Raw genomic sequence first — 21,812 nt, forward strand, 5'->3', positions numbered from 1 at the left:
TAGTTCTTATAAAAATCATCATTTTATAAGAGCCCTTTGGTGTATTTTAGTATTTTTCAATCAGCAAACACCCCCAGAGCTTTTTCACTGATCTTCACTGACCCTAGAACTGACTCTGACTCTGTGAACATGAAACAACAATGCTCTCTGGAGAAACAAAGGTGGAAAAAGTACACGGTATGCTCCAGTTGGCTTTGCCGATTAATATTGTTGTTGGAGGCCATTTTATAATTCAGACTCCGACCAACAGATGGAAGGTGGATGCAATTTCATAGGCTCATACATTAGGAGGGAAGCCGGTGCATCTGTCTGCCTGTGCATGTGATTGCATTTGCATAGAGTTAACAGGCGTGGGTTTGTCTCAGCGAGCGAAACTGGAGAGATTGTAATACTTGATTCCCATTTACAAGCCTTGAATGCCAAATGTCCCTCATGATTGGTTTGGAGAATGACTTGTTCCTAGCGCCCCCCCCTCCACTTGCAGTAAATGTTGAGGGAAATAGCTTCTTTCTTCTGTTTTTTTCATCACCACTACTTCCTCCGCATCCTTTTCATGTGTCTCTTGCCTTTACAATGCAGCAACAGTTATGAGTCAGGCATAAAAAAATAATAAATAAACATAAACATAACATAAACATAAACATAAACGGCGCCATCCTCAAGATGGCGCCGAGTATGGCAGCCTCGTCGCGAGCTCCCCCAAGCAACGGCTTTCTTCTGTGTTTAATTTTACTTTTCCTTTATTTTTTCACGAGCAGCACTTGTCTCCTTGTGTACGACCGACAAACCTTACTGGACATAAAAGACGGTCTTTCTTATAACTTTCCGGAGTTCAAGTTTTGCAACACGGACGCTCCGTTTGCAGACCCCCCATTCATCTCACCTGAGACGCCTTTGTTCTCTGGCCCTGGAGGCCGCAAACGCCGACGCAGAGGGAGAAGATCTGGCGTTCTGGTTCGACTGAGACGGCGCACTTACAGACCACCGTTACCCAGTTTATTACTGGCTAATATGCAGTCTCTGGAGAACAAGCTGTGCGAGCTTCGGGCACGGATCTCATTCCAGCGAGAGATGCGGGACTGCTGCGTGATCTGCCTCACAGAAACCTGGCTATCGGACAAAGTACCGGACTCCGCAATACAACTGCCGGGGTTCTCTGTGCACCGCGCGGACAGGTCACAGGATCTTACTGGGAAAAGCAGAGGCGGTGGTGTGTGTTTCATGATCAACAACAGCTGGTGTGATTATGCGAACGTGCACCCGGTCAAATCCTTCTGCTCACCGGACCTGGAGTACCTGATGATTAAGTGCCGGCCATTCTGGCTACCGAGGGAATTTACAGCAGTGATTATTACGGCTGTTTACATTCCCCCACAAGCCGACACTGACCGTGCACTCAGGGAACTGTACAGCGCGATCAGCAGCGAGGAAACCGCACACCCAGAGGCAGCGTTTATCACAGCCGGAGACTTTAATAAGGGAAACCTGAAGAAAGTCTCACCAAAACTCCATCAACACATCCTTTTCAACACACGTGGAAACCGGCAACTCGACCACTGTTACACCTCTTTCCGGGATGCGTACAAAGCCCTCCCCCGCGCCCCATTCGGCCAATCAGATCACTGCTCCATCCTGCTCCTGCCCGCCTACAGGCAGAAGCTGAAACAGGAAGCTCCAACCCGGAGGGCGGTGCACTGTTGGACGGACCAATCGGAGTCTGCGCTGCGGGACTGTTTTGATCACGCGGACTGGGAAATGTTTCACGTGGCTGCTAGGGACATTGATGAATACACAGACTCAGTCTGTGGATTTATCAGGAAATGCGTGGAAGATGTCGTCCCATCCAGAACAGTCAAATCCTTCCCAAATCAAAAACCCTGGATTAACGGAGATGTTCGCGCGGCACGGAACACCGCCTTTGCCTCCGCGAACACGTCGGACTACAAACACGCACATTACCAACTCCGGAAGACGATCAAAGCAGCCAAACGTGAGTACAGGGACAGGGTGGAACAACAGTTTGACAACCCTCGGAGTATGTGGCAGGGACTAAACACGATCACAGACTTTAGAGGGAAAACCAGCACACCGCAGACCACGGCCTCTCTGTGTGAGGATCTAAACGTATTCTACGCTAGATTCGACACAGCGAACACCATGAGACCGGACAGTGTGCGCACCGCGGATGACGTCAGTGCGCACACTGTGTCTGAGGAGGATGTGCGGAAGTGCTTCAGGAAGGTGAACGCACGCAAAGCTACTGGTCCGGACGGGATTCCCGGCCGCGTCCTCAGGTCATGCGCGGCTCAGCTGGCTGGAGTGTTCACGCACATCTTCAACCTTTCCCTCTCTCTGTCTGTAGTCCCAGCCTGCTTCAAAATGGCCACCATCGTCCCTGTACCCAAATCCTCCACCATCTCCTCATTGAACGACTGGCGACCTGTAGCCCTGACCCCCATCGTAAGCAAATGCTTCGAGAAGCTGGTCAGGGACTTCATCTGCTCTGCACTACCCGACTCACTGGACCCTCTACAGTTTGCATACCGCCACAACAGGTCCACTGATGATGCCATAGCCCTGACACTACACACTGCCCTGTCACACCTGGAGAAGAGAGACACGTATGTGAGGATGCTGTTTGTAGATTACAGCTCAGCATTCAATACCATCGTTCCCTCGAAGCTGGACAGGAAACTGCAGGATCTAGGACTGAGCAGCTCCCTCTGCAGCTGGATCCTTAGCTTCCTGTCTGACAGACGCCAGGTGGTCAGACTGGGCAGCATCACCTCATCCCCCATCACACTGAACACTGGTGCTCCACAGGGGTGTGTACTGAGCCCTCTCCTGTACTCACTCTACACCTACGACTGCACAGCCACTAACAGCTCCAACATCATTGTGAAGTTTGCGGACGACACTACAGTGGTGGGTCTTATCACCAACGGTGATGAGACGGCTTACAGGGAGGAGGTCAGCGCCCTGACCCACTGGTGTCAAGACAACCATCTCACCCTCAACGTCGCAAAGACAAAGGAGTTGATAGTGGACTTCCGGAGGTGCAGAGAAGTACACACCCCCATCACCATCAACGGCGCTGCTGTGGAGAGAGTGAGCAGCTTCCGGTTCCTTGGCGTACACCTGGCTGAGGATCTTACGTGGTCAGTACACACAAACAAAACAGTGAAGAAGGCGCAGCAGCGCCTCTTCTTTCTCAGGAGACTGAAAAGATTCGGCATGAGCCCCCGCATCCTCAGGACCTTCTATCACTGTGCCATTGAGAGCATCCTCACTGGATGCATCACCACCTGGTATGGCAACAGCACCGCCTACAACTGCAAAGCTCTCCAGCGAGTAGTGCGGTGCTCTGAACGGATAATTGGAGGTGAGCTTCCCTCCCTCCAAGACATCTACAGGAAGCGGTGCCTGAGGAAAGCGGGGAGGATCATCAAGGACTCCAGTCACCCCAGCCATAAACTGTTCAGACTGCTTCCATCAGGAAGGAGGTTCTGCAGCATCCGGTCCCGTACCAGCAGACTGAGAGACAGCTTTTTCCATCAGGCCATCAGACTGCTGAACACATCATAGACACCTCAGCTTCACTACTGGAACTTCAACATTATGCACTCCACACTGTATATAAATGCCACTTGTTTTGCACATATTCAACTCTGTATATTTTATATATTTTATTATTATTATTATTATTATTATTATTATTTTATTTTATTTTTTTACTATTTAATTTGTAAAAATGTGTATACACACGTAGGAAAATATTTAGTATACACATCCAGAAATGCATATACTATTATATATTGTACATATATTTATTAGTTTCAGGTTGGCCATTCTTGTATTTTGCTCGTTTGTGTTGTTGTGTTTGCACATCTCTGTTGCTTGTGGGGCTCGCACACAAGAATTTCACTCGCATGTGCTGTGCCAGTGTGCCTGCACATGTGATGTGACAATAAAAAGTGATTTGTGATTTGATTTGTGATTTGATTAAACATAAAAAAAATGTTATCTGATTGATGTTAGGCGAGTGCTTTAATCTAGAGGAGTGCTACTTCACCACTGCATCACCTCGCTGAAGTGTTTGGGCTGCAGAAGAGTGCCTCTTTGCCTCTATGAAAACAGAGAGGGAGGCTGAATGTAGATCAATACCAGAGGAACACACCAGAGACATTCTATTTTATTAAACGTTTTCCCATTAAGGCTGTGGCGCGAGCATTGTAGATCATCCCGACGAAGTTGTAAATCAAAGACAGACAGCAGTATTGGAAACAATAGGCAGAATCAGAGGAGATTACCAAGGAACAGGAGCCATTTGGTGTTTGTGCCACAGGGAACCTCATGCATCTTGTTTTTTCATTACCACACATCTCAGGTGTGCTCGAGTCATAGTGTAGCATCAAAATGATATTGCGTTCAAACATTTCACAACACACATATTGGTGTGACAGCCGTGACATAGCACAGCCCAGGAGCTAATGACCTTTGTCTCATCTTATTGACTCACAAAGACTGACTGACACACACAGACGGATGACAAATTAAAGGAAAAATCAACAGCGATCCTTTTGTGTAGGCAATCCATGCACTCACCTACTTGTCAAGAATGTAGTGACAGATGACTCATCCGAGTATGACGCATCTCTGTACATCATTACCTGTGGTTTCTTTTGAGGGGTTTTATGGGCCGCAACCCTACTAAAATTTCTCTTTTTGCACATCATTGTCTTGCAGTGGAATTCTGAGCCACCTGAGGAATGGTTGCTTCTTTTTTACCTTTACATGCTGTACTAATGCTTGAGCATTGCCTGCAAATGTGCATTGTGTATTACAAACCATATTTATTGATGTCTTTCCCCTGAATCTGAATGCAGATTTAACTGTAGTTCATCTCTGTGATTAAATCTCCTGATAACTGTGAACCAAGAATGGCCCATTTTTGCCCTGTTATTAAATCTACAATAGTTAGTTAGCCATCCAATCCTTTTCAGTCTACTGTTTTTACTTAAGTTTTTAAATGGGGAAAAAAAGACCTACTTTGCTTCGGTCCACTATTTTTTTTCTCTCGATTTGATAATGCTTGAGTGAGAGGCTTGTCTTTCCTTGGTGTGTGTCTTTCTCTCTCTCATCATCCACTGAGACTAAATCTCAATTACTGGGCTTGCTTAACATTATACATACTGCAGACCATGATTAAAAACAGCAACATTGCTACCCCCCCACTACTAGTCAGAAACAAAATGTGGGTATGAGACAGACTGCCAGATGGTGAGATTGTTTCCATTTCACACTCTCTCTCACAAACCAGAAACTATTAATCAAAGTATTGCGACGACAAAACAATTTAATTTGTCTTTGTTTTGTTTTTTAAATATGTTGAATTTTGATTGAAAACATCTGCCTTTATTTAGTGTCTTTGGTTATTTCTTTTAAACTGTCACTTGCTTGTATTTCACATTGTTACCCCAAAATATTGTAAATGTGGTAATACATGTGTTAGTCAGATAGAAATAGTTTGAGGGGACTTTATTAATTACATTAAAAAGATGCATTCGTTCCATGGTAATTTTCCAAGAACATTACTCTACAAGACACCACACCACCAGCTGGTCAGTTTGTAGTCTACAGTTACATTATGTTACTAATGATGATCATCAGTTATCATTCATCATTTTTGTGAGGTGTTTGTGCTAGAAGAGAGCATAAAAGAACACACAGAAAGTTTAAACAGACCTCTGTCCTCCTCGTGTCACCCTGCGTCATGTCAATTTACAATTTAGTCTGTATATACAGAGATACGATGTAGCAATATAAAATGTCAAATATACAAAACTAAAGATTTGAGAAACTGCTTACAAAGATGAAAACCACAGTCTGGCATTCAGCAGAAGGCAACAATCATTTTCCTCCGATATCAGTTCCAAGAAACTGGAGTTCTGCATGCAGTGGGTGTGCACCTACAAAGAGCCAAAACTAGAAACGAAGCACATGCTGCTCATTGCTCAAAATTATTCCTCACAGTTATCTTACACAATTTGTTATGCAATTAAAAAAAACTGTTCCTTAGAAGTCAAGGTAATTACAACTCAAATAAGTTCTAAATTGTTTTGTCATTAATAAACTTCCATACATCAGTAGCAACAGCTTAATAAAAGCAGCTGATGTCTAATTATTTCAATGTTAGCATTGTTTCCTTCCCCTTTCAGTGTAATTTCTTGTGTTTAACCTATTGAGAAAAATTTTTCTTGATATTTTTTTTCTGGTGCTCATATTCACAGAAGCCCAGGACAAGATAGCAGGTAGGGGTTCAGTGCGCAGCCCAGGGCCACTTCAACACAACAGATGGCTGTTGCTGAGATCGAATCTGTTACTGTTTGGTTCCAGGGTGTTCTCCTCAAGCACCAAACAGCCCTGCCACCCAGTTCAGATTGTACTTTGTTGGAGGCCATTTTCTAAAGCAGATGGAAGGTGGCTGTAATTTTAGAGGCTTGTATGTTAGAGAGCAAGCTGGTAGTGTCTGCCTCTGCTGTTTGTTCTGATAGTATCCAGCTCATTTCCTTTGTACTCAGCAGTTGTTATTCAGGTCATGTCACCTCAAGTTTATATAGAGAGCCTTTTAACAAAACAGGATAAAACATTGTGCAGAGAACAAATAATTTAAGGACTGATAAAAAGGGAAGAAACAGAAATAAGAGACAGGCCTTTTGCTCAAATCTCCTTTCTTCTTTATAATATTCATTTTGACAAAGTAGCAATCATTGCACTCTGTGTCATTCTAAGTCAGGATCAGAGAGTCTACTTGAATGTCTGAAATGTAAAACACTAGTATCTCCATTACTTTTTGAACTATGCTGGTTTTACTTTTGCACCATTTCCTTTGACCATAATCAGAGCATCTATGAATAACAGAACAGAGATTGCATGCTCCCGTGTCGTCAAAGCATCTTTGTTATTCATACCATAGTTTCACAGCAGCCTAATCCACTTGCATATTCAGCACGGCGTGGACAATCAGGGGTTCTGAGCAGACATCGTGCTCAGGTCCACAGGGAGGTGTTACCTGTATCCTCTGTGCTGTTTGTCGACAGCCATGTGAATGTGAATAGTGCAAAATTATATGGGAACCATAGAGCCCAACTGCAAATAAAAACATTTGATGTTACTTAAATTGCACTTTTTTCCCCATATAGAAATATTACATCAATGCTTTACAATATAATACTGCTGAAATCATGTGCCTGTGATGCAGGCTACTGTGCATTTAATCAATGTAATACTGAATTCCAGAACCAACTTACATACAAATATTCTTTAAGTGCCAAACTTTTTCAAATTAGACTAAACAAATCAGCTGGTTTGCTTTTGTGTAGAATAATTATAATCTTCAGCTTTGCTTGAGCATTTTGCAATCTTACATTCATCTTTATTAAAGCTAATTCACTAATCAGCAAGGTACATGATAAGCAAGACTAGTGGTTTTCAATAACACAACTGCAGTTGCCAAGTGGCTTAATTTATTACAGAAGTTTCTTATATTTTCTTTGTCTTTCTAAAATCAGTGTTTATTTCAATGAACATTGGCCACTTCACTGAATGTGTCTATCTGTTAATACGAAACCTTGGCTGCAATAAACTGTTTGTTTGATGGTTACTGTTATATACAGTTAGATCCTTAACTCACATCATAAATCCAACTAGTTTAATGTTAATCTTGGAATTATAGAGAAGTTTAATGATGTATAAATGTTTTAAAAACTACAAAGACTAACACTTATCCAGCTGATTCTGAGCCAATTTGTGACACTCAACATAATAAGTCCTTTGTACGAAAGGTACATTTTTCCACTGAAGCAGCATTCGGATAACATTCAGGTGTATTGGATGATCAGAGACTTGCTCGTCGATGTAATCCACTTACAGTCATTGTTTTGTTATAAATATGGATGCGCCCAAACGTTTCTGAGACCACTGGGATAGCGAACGTGGCATCGGAACTAATTGAAAGTTTCAGAAGTTAAGCTTTTGTAAAATTATTCAGATTGATTACTGTCAAATTATTGCTGGCCTGAAGCTTTTCTCTGATAACCTGAATTCATCAGGCTTTCTTCACTGAGGCAAAGAAAAGCAACTTCATCATCAGAGACATAACATTTCTTAAGAAAAACCTGCCAGACTAATGGGTGTCAAGGGGAAACAACAGGAAACACTTGGAATGAGATAATAGATGCCAGCATTTTACAGTACAAATGGAAAACCACCCTGAAAAATCCATGTTTGACAACTGCATTGAAGTGACTGCACCCTGACCAAGGAGAGGTAGCAATTCAACCAGTGGCAACTAACCCGACCCCAGCCCCAATCGACATTTATGGAAATTACGGAAGATCAAATGCTTAACATTCCTAACGTCACATCAGCGTCTTTATAAGATGTCCAGATCACGCTATAATATCATTTAGTTAAAAAAAAAATACTTGCACTGAATATTTTTTGGAAGACCCCCACCAAATATCACAGGAGAGCACATTATTTGTACTTACCTCCCTCCAAACCTGCTCTCTGATCCTGTCTCTGGGGTAACACAGCAGTACTGCGACCATGCAAAGCCTTGCGAGGGGAATCCATCTCTGCTGCTTGCAGGTCACATTAATGAGTCAGCTCTCTGCCTTTAGAATCAGCTGCCCCCAGTTCAGCGCTAATCTGAACATCAACAGCGTGACTCTGCCGGCGTGAAGCACTTACAGCTGCCACACGTTTTCAGCAGTGCTGTCACATTTACACTCAGTGGTCAGCTTTTAGTGCCTCGACAGCTATATTATGAATGTCTACATGATAGTATCTATGAATAAGTGACGATGTATAATATCAGTATGCCTACATAACACATCAATACCGACTGTGTCTGTTAGCACCCTCTACTGCACTCTAATGCTGTCAGACTATTAATGTTGTCTCCTTTCTTTATATAGTGCTGTTTGGTTTCCCGTTTACATTGTTATAAATGTAATGAATTTATGCTTTCAAGACAGATTGAAAGCCAGCTGTAGACACATGTTCTGGCCAGATGCTGGAAAAGAATAATTAATTAGCCCTGCAATTATGTGGATATTAACCATTGTTCTCTTCTTCCTTCAGTAATTCCAGCACATTCACAGAGGAGCTCCAATGACTTTTTAGTATTTATCTGATCAGTATAACATAATTATCTGTGTGGATAAAAGAGGAGAATGAAAGACAGCATTTGATGAGTTTGTAAAAAAATGTATCCATGTTTGTGTTAGTTTACTGATACTAGTTAGCCTGCTAGCTATTATTGCTAGTAGGATATCAAAGAGAAGCGGATAGATTGATCAATGATCACTCCCATTGAGGGACTGGACTATAGAAAATGTATATTAATTCAATATTAATTCCATAGAACCCAGTTGTGTAAGAACAAATTCTGATAACTGAAAACGTTATTATGCAAGTTTGAGTAAAAAATAAATAATTTTTACAATTTTACAGTTGCTCTTCCAGTGATGGATGATTAGCACAGCTGTGTCTCATGATTAATGCTACAGTTTAGCAGTAATTATTATTTCATTTTATTAGTGGTTATTGGACAATTTAAGTACCATCTTATTATTACCACATTACGGAGTGAATTAGACCTAACCATGTGTCAAGTATATGTATTTTTCTGGCTGTACAATGTGGATCAGAACAGCAGGAGCCTAGTGTGACAACATGTAGATATGACAGAGTGAACTTGTCCATTTAACCAGTTTGCATTAATATCTGAAATTTCCTATCTCCTCTTTGATATTCCTTGCCTCATTCTGTATTAACATCAGAATGATACATATTCTGTCTGTAATATAAACGCTCATTTACTGTAAAAATATCACACAACAGTGTCACTCGTGATCTCATTGCCTACTGCTCCCATCTGGCAGCCAAAAAAAAAAAAGCTGGCAACCCAGTTAGCCATCAATAAAGTCATGCACAGCAGGGTACCAGCAGTGCTGGTTGCATTTGGCAGGTCTGTATCCTCCCCGCCACAAAAATCAGGTGGTGCACCCCGGAGCACAGGGCTCAAATAAACAGAATGTCTTAGATGCTGCTTCATAATTGTACACCAGATGCACAAGACCCACAAGATATACTGAAGCTCAGGTTTTGCCAAAAAACAATTGCAGGAATGTTATTTTCCTGCTGTTGTCATAAAATACAAGCTGCTATGTGATCACACAACTCTTGGGCTTAGACTGCATGATTGTGTTGTGCTTCAATGTTAATGGATTTGTGTTTTTTAACACAACTCCATGTGTCTGAACTGTATATGGACGTAGGTCAAGCCAGTTGTCATATTTTCACCACTTCTTTAGCTTAAATGTCAAATTTCAAATCTGTGACATTAACCAAAGTTCCCATGAGCTTCCAATCTTATTTTCTTTACTCTGACACAAAGCAATAAAACCTTTGCCATGTCCTCTCCTTCATCTCCTCATTTCCCCCAGCTCAATTGAAACCCTAACAAACAAATCATTTATAAATGCAGTTTTTTTTTCCTGAAGCAAATTTAAAGCCACCAGCTTCTCCTTTTATCCCACCACATAGACATCCCCTGGGACTGTGATAGTATTAGCAGAAGTAAAGTCATCTGCTGTGTTTATTTGCTGTGTCCCCCTCACACTTCCCCTCGCAGAGATTAAGGTTCAGAAGCTGCCTCCTGGCAATTAAATCTATCAGAGGGCAGCAGAGAGCGCTCTGTCAGAACTGTTCCAATAATTGCAGTTTAAATGAATATGGATTCAGAAAACTTTTGACAATACACAGCTTGTTAATTTGCAACTTGCGACTATAAAAAAAAGAGTTTTCTTCTGTCATGTGTCCTGGTTTGTTTTTCTTTTCTTCTAGGATGAACCGGAATATCTCATTTACAATTCTCTTTCTCACTGTTTACAGACATATAGAGAACTGGACAGGATTGCAGACTCTGAGAGACGTCGATATGGAGCTCTACACTGGACTACAGAAGCTGTGAGTGTTGATGCTGTTATCTGTGGTGGTGGTTGTGACAGTGGGGTGAGAGACACTTCAATGTATTTTAGTCCTGCTGTGTTGCAGATCTGGAAAAGCACAGTAGAAACTGTACCACTGTTAATCCCTGTTTTCCATCAGGTTGCCCGCCTGCTACTGCAGAGAGGCCGCGGTTTCCTCCTAGCGATCAGTGCAGTAATTCACCTCAGATCCCAAGTTGCAGCATCTGGATTAAATGTCACATACTTCTTTGGGGGCAGAGTGTTAGAGAGAAGCATGGGTGAGGGGTGTCTTCCGTATCCTAACACTAGCTGATGCTTAAACAAGCTTTTAATTCTTGACAGTCACACGCTGGTGGAACATCCCCTTCGCTTTGCTTAGCCACTGATCAAATAATGCTAAAAAGCAGCAGGGAAAATTGAATTAGGAGTCCCTGCTGTAGCATTGTGGGGGTTTTTTATTCTCATCTCTTCACATATTAAAGCAATGTTACGCTCTTTTCCTGCTTTGCAACCATGCACTATGAGGCCACATCCTTTAATTTCTCTCACCTCTTCCACTCCCCAGCCTCCTATTCCTCTTCATTTTTCCCCCCACTCTACAGAGAATCACATTCTCCTTTGCCCTCCAAAGTCAGAGCTGGCCTCTCCCCTGATCCCCTTGATCCCTTATCAGGGAGGCCAAGTGCAATATCTCCACGGCTAAATTAGCATTTTTCTCATTACCACTGCTTCTCTCCTGCTGCCTTGTCTAGGGACACTGGCTCCTCCCCACCTGGAGTTGAGTCTTCACAGGGAAAGCTGTCGCGATGCTGCCTTAAGGGGCTGTTAATGGTGTGCGGGATAAGAAGGGAAAAAGTCACTATGGCATACCTTCCATCATCTTATTTTGCATGTGACCTCATCATCACCATCTTTATTTGAATAAAATGAAAAAAAAAACTTCTCTGTCTAAAGCACAGGAAGCTGCTTGAATTCCTCAGCACAGTTATATTCAATATATATACATTTATATTCTTACATTTACTTACCTATAAATAAACTAAAAGTAGACTACAGAGTAGATTAAAATAACTGAAATGAGTTTTGTTGTAGCACAGTGAACACTGTAGTTTCGTGTAATTGACTGGATTCATTTACTTTATAAGGCTTTTGACATTCATTATTCAATAATTTCTGAAACAGCAGGAACTGTAGCTTTTAGCAAGTACTTCTCGTATATGGAGCTAATTTCCTGCCAAAACAAACAAAACATTTTATAGATGCCTGACTATTCACTAACAAACCCAAAGTGGTCTTCAAAATGAAAGCAGCATTAACAAATGAGTGCTATTCATTTTGCACGTACTGTACAAAATGTCCCTATCGAACCAATGCACACCATATTTCAAAGAAACCACACTTCAGAAACAAGCTTATCTTACAGGTACGACAAATATCATACAAAGGAAAAACAAGTATTGTGGATTTTAACGTAATCTTTCTGCTGTCTTATGTTGAGGATTTGTTCGAAACAATTCACTCTCCACAGCAGCAGCTATGTTTTTAAGTGTTATTAAATGTTGTGAGGGCAGAATATTATCCAAATAATGTAATTTTATATTTAGTGCAGCTGAGTGGGTGAACTTTTTTGAAAGGCTGACGTCAAAATACTTTATAGAAGCCTTCTGCCAACTTTTCATTTTGTTAACCAGCCTCGTGAGCTCACCTGCGTTATTTTTCTGCCCACATATGCAAATCTGTTGTTGGCTGCTTTTTAATCTCCAGTCCACCTCACCTCAGACTATCTCAGTTGAGCTCCTATGCTTCATGGTGGGAAGGACCTGATGGTTTTGACCTAAAAGTCTTAAATTTGGACTCGTAGCACATCATTATATACCAGCTAGCCCAACTTCAGTAACCCTACAAACGGCACTGCTGTTTAGTTTTCTGTCTTCATTTATGCTGGAAGTGATAGCAGAGCTGTACGTTTTAATTTGTTTCCAAAACCCTGCAGTCAGGACATGCTATATTGTATTTAGATAGAAGCTAGCGAGCTAACTCCCTGCTAACTTCTAACTCCGTTAAATGTCATAAATTCGGTTTTCATGGATGCCTGGATGTTAAACTCAATTGTTACACCTGGTAGAGCAGAACGCTGATCATTTTATTAAAGATGAAAGACTTTAGACAGTTTTTCAACTCTCAGTAATGCCATAGTGATCGTTTGATATATGGACCTGCAGCGGAGTTTAGACCCAGACACGGCTAGTGACGTCAGACTGAACAACCGGATAGTAAACGTTTGACCTCTGTTATTGTCAACAAAGGTTATGTTACAAAGTATTGAGTTGTATTTTTGTTATTGACCAAATACCGTATTTCCCGGACTACAAAGCGCACCTGAATATTAGCCGCACAAGCTAAAATCAGGGGAAAATCCTGTTTTGTACATACATTAGCTGCACCTGACCAAAAGCCGCAGGTGTTTCAATGTTGACTTATCATATGTAAGAGAATGTGCACAAAGGGAATTGTCAGGAAAGAGATGGCTGTTTGGAGACACACCCCTTTTATTAATATTTTGAAAAACAAGTTATGGGTACATATTTGCATAACTTTTTAGGTATATGTACAAGTAGCGGTAATTACAAGTACGAAACATGTACTGTGCTTCATAAATGAGTAACAAATGTAGTACATAACAATAACCTACAGCACACCAGAAAAATAGATTCAGACTACCTTTTAGGCTCAGGTGCAGTGACACGGCTTTAACAAGAAGAAAAGTCAGTCATTCACCACCATCTTCCTGCGCACTAAAACCACCAAAGTCCTCTTCTCCAGTGTCGGATACGAACAGGCTCAGGATGGCTACGTCATCCACTCTCAGCTTCTCTCCTTCGTTGTCACTTACAAAACCAAAGAAATCCTCGTTGTCAGTGTCAGAGTCAAACACCCTCAGAAGGGCCGTGGCGGTGTCCTCCTCTCCATCATGCAGCAGTCCAGCCCTTCGAAATCCGTTGGTGATCGTGGATGTTTTCACACTTTTCCACGCTGTCAGGTTCCACCGGTGGAGTTGAGCATAACTTGCTTTTCGCAAGTTTATCGCCGCTCGTCATCCACGACTCCCGCTGAACGCGTAGCGTTAATTTGAAGTTTGTTTTTCGCGCTACTTGTACGGCACTATGTTGCCTGGCAGATGGACACGTGACCAACATACCACTCTTGAACCCAGATACTGTGTGTCTGATCACATGCCCTTCCGCCAGGCAACGTAGTGCCGTACAACAGCGGAACAAACAAAACAAATCGTCTTACGATATGACAAAAATCATGGACAATCCATAGAAAAGCCGCACCTGACTAAAAGCCGCAGGGTTCAAAGCTTGTGCAAAAAGTAGCGGCTTATAGCCCGACAATTACGGTACTCATTTTCCACCCTGATTTACGAATAAATTCTTTACAAATCCTACCATGTGGATTCATGGATTTTTTTTTTTCACATTCTGTCTCTCACAGTTGAAGTGTACCTCTGGTGCAAATTACTGACCTCTGTCATCATTTTAGGTGGGGGAGCTTGCACAATCGGTGGCTGACTAAATACTTTTTTGCCCCACTGTATATTGACATTACATAATAATAGTCTGTTTGCTTTCACTAAGTTCAGGTGTTGGATGTAATATGGATTAGTAAAGTGTCTGAATGCAGTTATTGGCTGTATGCCGACACATTGTCAGCACACCATAAACTGAAGAAACTTCACCATTTAACTTTTAACAAGACTCACTTTATATTGAAAATCATTTCAGGTGATGAGTTAATGATGCTGGTTAAGATGCTGTCAATAGAATCTGAAAAGAATCAGGAAGAATCTGAAAAATAAACCATGCTTTACTTTGTTTGCACTTTTTCATTATTTAGCTACCATAGTGTTAGCCTCAGTATAATCCGGATTATTCTGCAATGTAGCAAATATGATAAAAACAGCACTGGTGTAATGTTTACTGCATTTACCAGACTCTGCAAATGCAGTTGTTACTTTGCATCTTCCACAGGCATCTACACCTTACAGTAGATTTCTTGCTGCCTCATCAATGTCACAAAGGAAGCGTTGTTGACAGTTACATGTTCAAGATAGGTTTAAAGCACCCATAATTTATACACTTCATGGAAAAAAAAGCATGCTTTTTAATTTTTTAATTCAGGTGACATCAGTCCCATTGCCACAAGTATACAAAATCCAGCACTTAGCTATGCAGTCTGCTTAAGGCTTTGTGAAAGAATGGATCATTCTAAAGAGCTTAATGAATTCAAGCGTAGTACTGTAATGCCATCATTGCACCAAGTCTGTTTGTGAAATGTCTTCCCCTATTACACAATAGGTTGTAAGTAGTAATTTTGTAAAGTGGATGCATTTAGGAAACACCTAACTAAGCCACAAAGCCACATAAAGTTACACAATGGGGTTGCTGTTTACTGAAGTGAATAGTGTGAAAAAGTAACTAACGCTGTACTTACAGACCTCCTCTGCCATAAACATCAGCAAAAAAATGTGTGTGCTGAGAACTTCATGGTATAGGTTTCTTTGGCTGAGCAGCTTCTGCTGGTGTAATGTCGAGGTGGTCCAGTACTCTTGCCCATATTGGTTAAATGTTTTGGTCAGCTCTTACTGCCTTTCATTTAGTTTGGTTTTATTTAATTAAGTGATAAAATAAAATAAAAAATATAATAAATGAAAACAAAAATGATCCTGCGGCATTATTTTTCATGTAATGAAATGTTTTAGTGTGCTGAAAGCTGAAAATTTCAAATCTAGCAAACATTAAGGTGACACACATGCTTTAGATTACACTGGTTACTTTGGATGTTTTCTTCCCATCCACATTCACTACTCAAAGGCATAGAATAAAGCACTGAACAGGTGAATGCGGCTCGTAGTAAAAAGTGCTCTGAGTGCTCAGTGAGAGTAGAAAAGTGCTATACGAGTGCCAGTCCATTTACTATATCTTTGGTGAAAGATTCGCTGGAAAATTGTGGGTTTTTCCCCTTAAAAATATGTGAAATTTTTTGTGTTCCATAATTTTCGATCATACTATCTCAAAATTCTTTTCTTCATACTTTGAGCCACAAATCACCACTTCAGTGACACACGTGCAAACCCAGCTTTCCAGTTGTATTTCTGTGTATGCAGGTTAATGGAGATATTATTAAATTAATGTTAAATGTATTTCTAGTTACATGGTGAAAATCTGCTTTTTCTGCCTTTTGATAGTGACACCCCAAAATTTACTTTGTAGAAACCTTTAGATCAAACTTTATCTCATTTACAGATTTCCATTCTGCAAGAAATATGTAATCAGTTTTAGATAATATCTTGTTTGCATATTTAAACATAGATTATTTTCTGAATGTATTTAATACAAAACATCATTTTCACCTAAGCAATCGACTGGGGAAGTTTCCTGGTGATATCCATTAGGTAAATGTTTACCCCATTCACCTGTAATGTCTCCATTTAATTCACTGCTGTTTAAGGAGATAATTGTGTTGAGTATAAATGCCTTTGCTCCAGTCATTACTGCTGGGAGGACAAAAGCAAAAGCAGTACAGTCATCTGTGTATATGGTTGTGCTAATTTAATGGATATGAAATAGAAGTCGAAATATTGCTGTTCATTTTTTGTGAGGGAATCTATTTGTAAGGAATTCCCCTAAACTCTTTGAAGGACCCTTTGAGGTCCCAGAGCCCCTCTTTGGGAACTTGTGGGCAATGAATCACCGCATCCTCGCCAAACACCACAGAGGCATGATCAAGCTTGTAGAAGGTAATTGGCGCCAACAGCTGGATGTAATCAGCACACAGCGTTATGAGGCGCTCACTGAAGACGTCAGTGACGTCTTTGGAAAGAGACATCTGTGATCACAAGATTAGAAGTCATTACCATTGTAGCCCAGAACAGTGGTTTCCAAACTGGGACGCTGGGAATTCTTGGAGTCGTCGTGAAGAATCCACTGGGTCCGCAGCAAAATGAGTATTAGTTTAATTTGACTGTTAACACAAGGAGGGAATGCATGTTCTAACCAGAGGTTTCAGTCATTTCAAAGTAAAGACACACAAATTCACAAATCTTTCATCAAATGGCGCATCAAAGTGAATTTTCATTTGGCTGTCAGCTCTGCGGGGTGTGCCAGAATACAGATAAATGTTTAAATATGAAAAACTGGAAAAGCTAGAACCCTTCTTGTTACAGTGCACTGCAATGGTAAAACAAACATGCAAAATGACTTGAAATGGACTGCATACAGTCGCATGTGAGCATACTAGGAAAAAACAAATGTCTTTTTTCGCAGGTTTCCACACAGTCTGATCTGTATTTGATCTCTTTTCATTTCAGAACTATCATGAATTGTAACCTGAAGTCTATCCAGCCTCGAGCGTTTGCTCAGAACCCGCACCTAAGCACCATGTGAGTAAACACTCCATCTTTGAGACCATGTTTCCTGTGCCATGAAAAGATTTATTATGTTATGTGACGTTTGACAGCTTGTAGTCGGCTGTATGGCTGTAGATGACTTAGTGTTAAACAGCAGATGATGCAATTGATAGAGGTTGGCTTCAGGAAAATTGTGGCATTGCCATTACTGTCGCAACTGCTGCACATCTTAAATGAGACATCCATTATTTGCTTTGGATAATTGGATTCCTATCTGCCCCGGGTTCTTTGTGCTTCGGTAGAGCAGCATGCCGAAGACGCAGTTCCATTTAGTCTGCACTCGCCAAATGGACAATTTGTCCAGGAGGCCGAGCATCAGAGAGCTGGGCAAAGAGCAAAGTAATTTCTTTAACAAAGGCTGATGTGTCACCATATGACAGCCTGTTATTCCCCAATTTTCCAGGAGTAAACACGTTGAGGAACTCACTCACAGTATTTTACCTGAACACGCTGCCATTTGCAATTTCCAGTCATCGACTGATAGGCAGCGTGGTCTCTTTTCTACTGCAGATGACTGCTGTTAGGCTTAAATCTGTGTGTGTGGGAGAGAGAGAGAGAGACAGCAAGTAGCAGTTCATAATATGGAAACTAAAAATGCAGCATTTTTCATTTGAGAACTTAATCATACCTGTTACTGAGGCGGAAAAATACTGGTTGGACTATGCTGTCATACAAGCTGACTTTTTGGCATCTGAGTATGTGTGTGAGTTCCTGGGTGCACACACTTTTGTCTTTTTAGTGTGTAGACTGCTTTAAAAAATGTTGACATTACTGGTGTCTTTATCTAGTTAGGTGTTTGGTTGAGCTAATCGAGCCCATCAACATTTAATGAAAGTTATTTAAATCCTGCCTTCACTTTAATTTTCTTTCGAGAAGATGGATTTGCTTACACAAGACCGAAAACAAATAAATGATTGTAACCTTCTCACCTCTTCCTCCATTTCTCCCGCTAAAAATAATTGCTGTGCAGTGGTACGGGACTAAAAAAAGATAGAAGAGGTGTAGAACACATAAAAGAAGAACAGGTGAATGAATATTCATGCTTCTTTCCCTTTTATTCTCACTTATGGTGTAATATAAATAAATGAGTGTGAGGTTCAGACCCACAGTGATAATTAAGATGCAAACAATTTGAGCTAACATCAAAATCTCACCAGAGATGTGTTAATTAATGTGTGTCTTGAAAAAGCCTGTCCCAAATATATTTTGAAATTCTATTACGTTTCCAATCCAACAATCTATAAAATGTTGTTTGACAAGTTTTTTTTTTTTAAAAACCCAAAAAAGCAAGTGTTGATCATGTTATTTTAGCCTCCGGTACATTCCTACTGTTCCTACATGGAGGCATTTGGATTCCAACCACTGAACACCCCCACTTCAGGCAGTCCATGACAGGCCTCTATTGTGCTCTTGTTAATGCAGGTGGACAGTTGCTAGGTGACTCTGAGGATGATGATGTCAAAGAAGATTAATTATTATGCCTGTGCTTAGCCTCAGAAGACCGACCTCATTGATGTCTGTGTCAGACAGGTCTGCTCAAAGCCCAAGCCATCAGACACTCAACTGGTTGCTGCTTTGTGAGGAGAATTGAAGCTATTGAGGTCATCACATGTTCAGGCCAAAACAGGCTCAATTAGTCACAGCGAAGATATCATTAATCCCGTGCGCTACAAACGTGATGACTGTAATTAAAACCCACCCTAGTTATGTTCTCTTTTCAATCAGTATTCTTCTGCTCTGTTTTTGAAGACGTGTAGCGTCCATTATTTTGCATGTATTACAGTATGTCTTGGTGAAAACGAGCACATCAATACAAAGAGGTGGGATCGTGTTTACTTTTTTAACCATACCAAATCCAAACAAGATACACGATAGAAGTGACATGGGTTGCACTGGTTTAGTACCTTTGCTTCACAGCAAGATGGTTCTTGCTTCAAACCCGCTGGCTAGGGCTAGGGAGTTTCTATGTTCTCTCCTTGTGCCTGTGTGGGTTCTCCCTCTTCCCATAGTCCTAAGACATGCATGTTAGGTTAAGTGAGCGTGAATGTGAGCATGAATGATGCTTCTTGGTCTAAGCCTTGTGAAACCAGCGACATGTCCAGAGCATACCTTACCTATCGCCCAATGATAGCTGAGATAAGCTCTAGCTTGTACAATTTAGTTGATCATGAATTGTAAAAGTGCTTCACAAAACAGATGGAAAAAACAGAAATAACAGAAATTGAAGGAATTGATAGCACACTGGATATATCTGCTGAAGTGGATCCTCCAAACATTCCCATGTGTAGCGAAGTTATAAACTAGCTTATTATGTGCATTTATAACAGATCGGCGCATCAAACACCTTCCACATTTGCTTTAACTTAGTAAGGTCTGATACCTGTGGCTGTAAAAAGAAGTCTATATGTATAATAAATCATCTTAGTACTCCCTTGATTTTTGACCTAAGTAAACACATTTTCTTATGAGTTTTTGTGTCAAACTCTAATTTAATGGTTCATTTAATAAACATGTCTTGTTTTTAACAAATGGTTACATCTAGATTAAAATCAGCAATAAAGCAGGGTACTTTAGGACAGGGCTACTTTGTAGTTGACAAGACACTGCTGTATGAGCATGCAGTGTCTTATATGAAGTGAAAAATGCTGCTGAAAACACCCCACAGCAACAGCGATCTTTATAACAGCTAGTAAAAGTATAATACAGCTTTAAACCATGCTGGTCTGAACTGTGTCCACCTCTTTCAGTAGAAATGAATTTAGCTATATTTAAAATCCTTTCCTGTGGCATTGTTTATTTTCCTAACAGCACTTGTCAAAGCATCAGTGTTGTCATCGTGAGATGACCTCTGTGGGCCCTCTATATTTTATGTGAGCCCAAAATAAACCTAATTACAATATACCATAGCCTGTGAGAGTGCTTTATTCTCATCAGTGGGATTCTGCAATTCATAGCAGAGGTCCAAGAGATTTTATCCATGAGCAACCAATGCATTCAGTAGCCCTGCAGATTACTGATGTGTCCTTGGGCAACACATGCAGTCCTTAATTTCTGCTAAGACGATTAAGACGAGCGCTTCAACTGAGCGACATGTAGGTAAATATAAACTGTGCAAGGCTCCAGAATGTGATTAACTCTCCAGTATTAAATATGTGTAACATCGACAAATATTTGTGCAGCACTTTGAATTAATGTGCTTACAAGACATAAACATGAAATCAACAAACTGTCATAACATTTACATTTTAAACATCAAGCTGATGCTGGAAAAATTTACAATTAGTGGTACAGTTAAAAAAAAAAAAAAAAAAAAGATTTCCAATTGAACATTGCATAAGTAAACTAAGTGTGACCCAAAAATTATACAGCATGGCAGGGTGGTGATGAGACAAAATATTTAATCAATGTATTACTGACACTTACAGTGCTTAACAAATTTAACCACCTGCCATAAAAACAAGACAGAAGAAAAATATAGAAATAAAATATAGGAAAACTATAGAAAAACTAGAAATCTATAAAAACTAAAAGTGATATTATTTATTAGGAAAGTTCAAACTTGTGAGTCAGAAATGAATCAAGCATAACAGTCAAACACTAAAACATGTTTTTTCTGTTCATCACTGTAAATAAATAACTAATATGGCATCTTAATCAAAACATAATAATGTGCTTTACTGTTTTTTTCTTTTAAAAAAACACTATATTTGAAAAAATAGTAGATAACAATTAGGGGATAACAATAATAATTACATATCACAATATATCATATCATAATATGATTTTGATTAAAGTGCTTGGGCATATGATGGGTTAACCATTACAGAAACATAAAAAAAAAATATTTTAGTAATTACCAGTACTGTTAATTGCAGCTGTGGCATAAACCTTACACTGAGTAGTGATCTTGCGTTTCCACTCTGTGGTCTTGAACACTACTTCGCAGGCAGAAATCGTATCTCTTCAGCTGCACTCAATTCATTTAACTCAAATTTCAAAACCCGCTCAATTCTAATTACTCCTGGAGTGCCCCAGGGATCTGCCCTGGGGCCTCTTTTATTTATCATCTATATACTTTATCTTGGTCATGTCATAGATAAATTAATTCTTACTTTCCATTGTTGTGCTGATGGTATCCAGCTCTACCTGTCTACTAAACCTACTACCACTATCACACCTGCTCTCATCTTCTCAAATAGCCTTATCGATAAAACGGTAGTTCTCCTCATTGGCATCAAATCCAACTTGTCTAAATGTAACAGTTTTTCACTCCCCATTGCCATCCTTGCTCACACCTTGGT

The 21,812-nt window shown here is 40.5% G+C and overlaps 1 protein-coding gene across 1 annotated transcript in view; it reads left to right on the forward strand.

Annotated features, from left to right (window-relative positions):
- ntrk3b (neurotrophic tyrosine kinase, receptor, type 3b) overlaps positions 1-21,812 on the forward strand; it is a 227,489-nt gene that overhangs the window by 28,096 nt on the left and 177,581 nt on the right. The window contains exons 2-3 of the mRNA XM_085351927.1: positions 10,963-11,037; positions 17,413-17,484. Coding sequence (XP_085208053.1) covers positions 10,963-11,037; positions 17,413-17,484 — 147 coding nt within the window. The remainder of the gene's footprint in view (positions 1-10,962; positions 11,038-17,412; positions 17,485-21,812) is intronic.

The sequence above is a fragment of the Diplotaxodon limnothrissa genome, linkage group LG1 (assembly GCF_057381915.1).
Source record: "Diplotaxodon limnothrissa isolate DT_005_m linkage group LG1, D_limnothrissa_male_GT1.1, whole genome shotgun sequence".
Classification (NCBI taxonomy): domain Eukaryota; kingdom Metazoa; phylum Chordata; class Actinopteri; order Cichliformes; family Cichlidae; genus Diplotaxodon; species Diplotaxodon limnothrissa.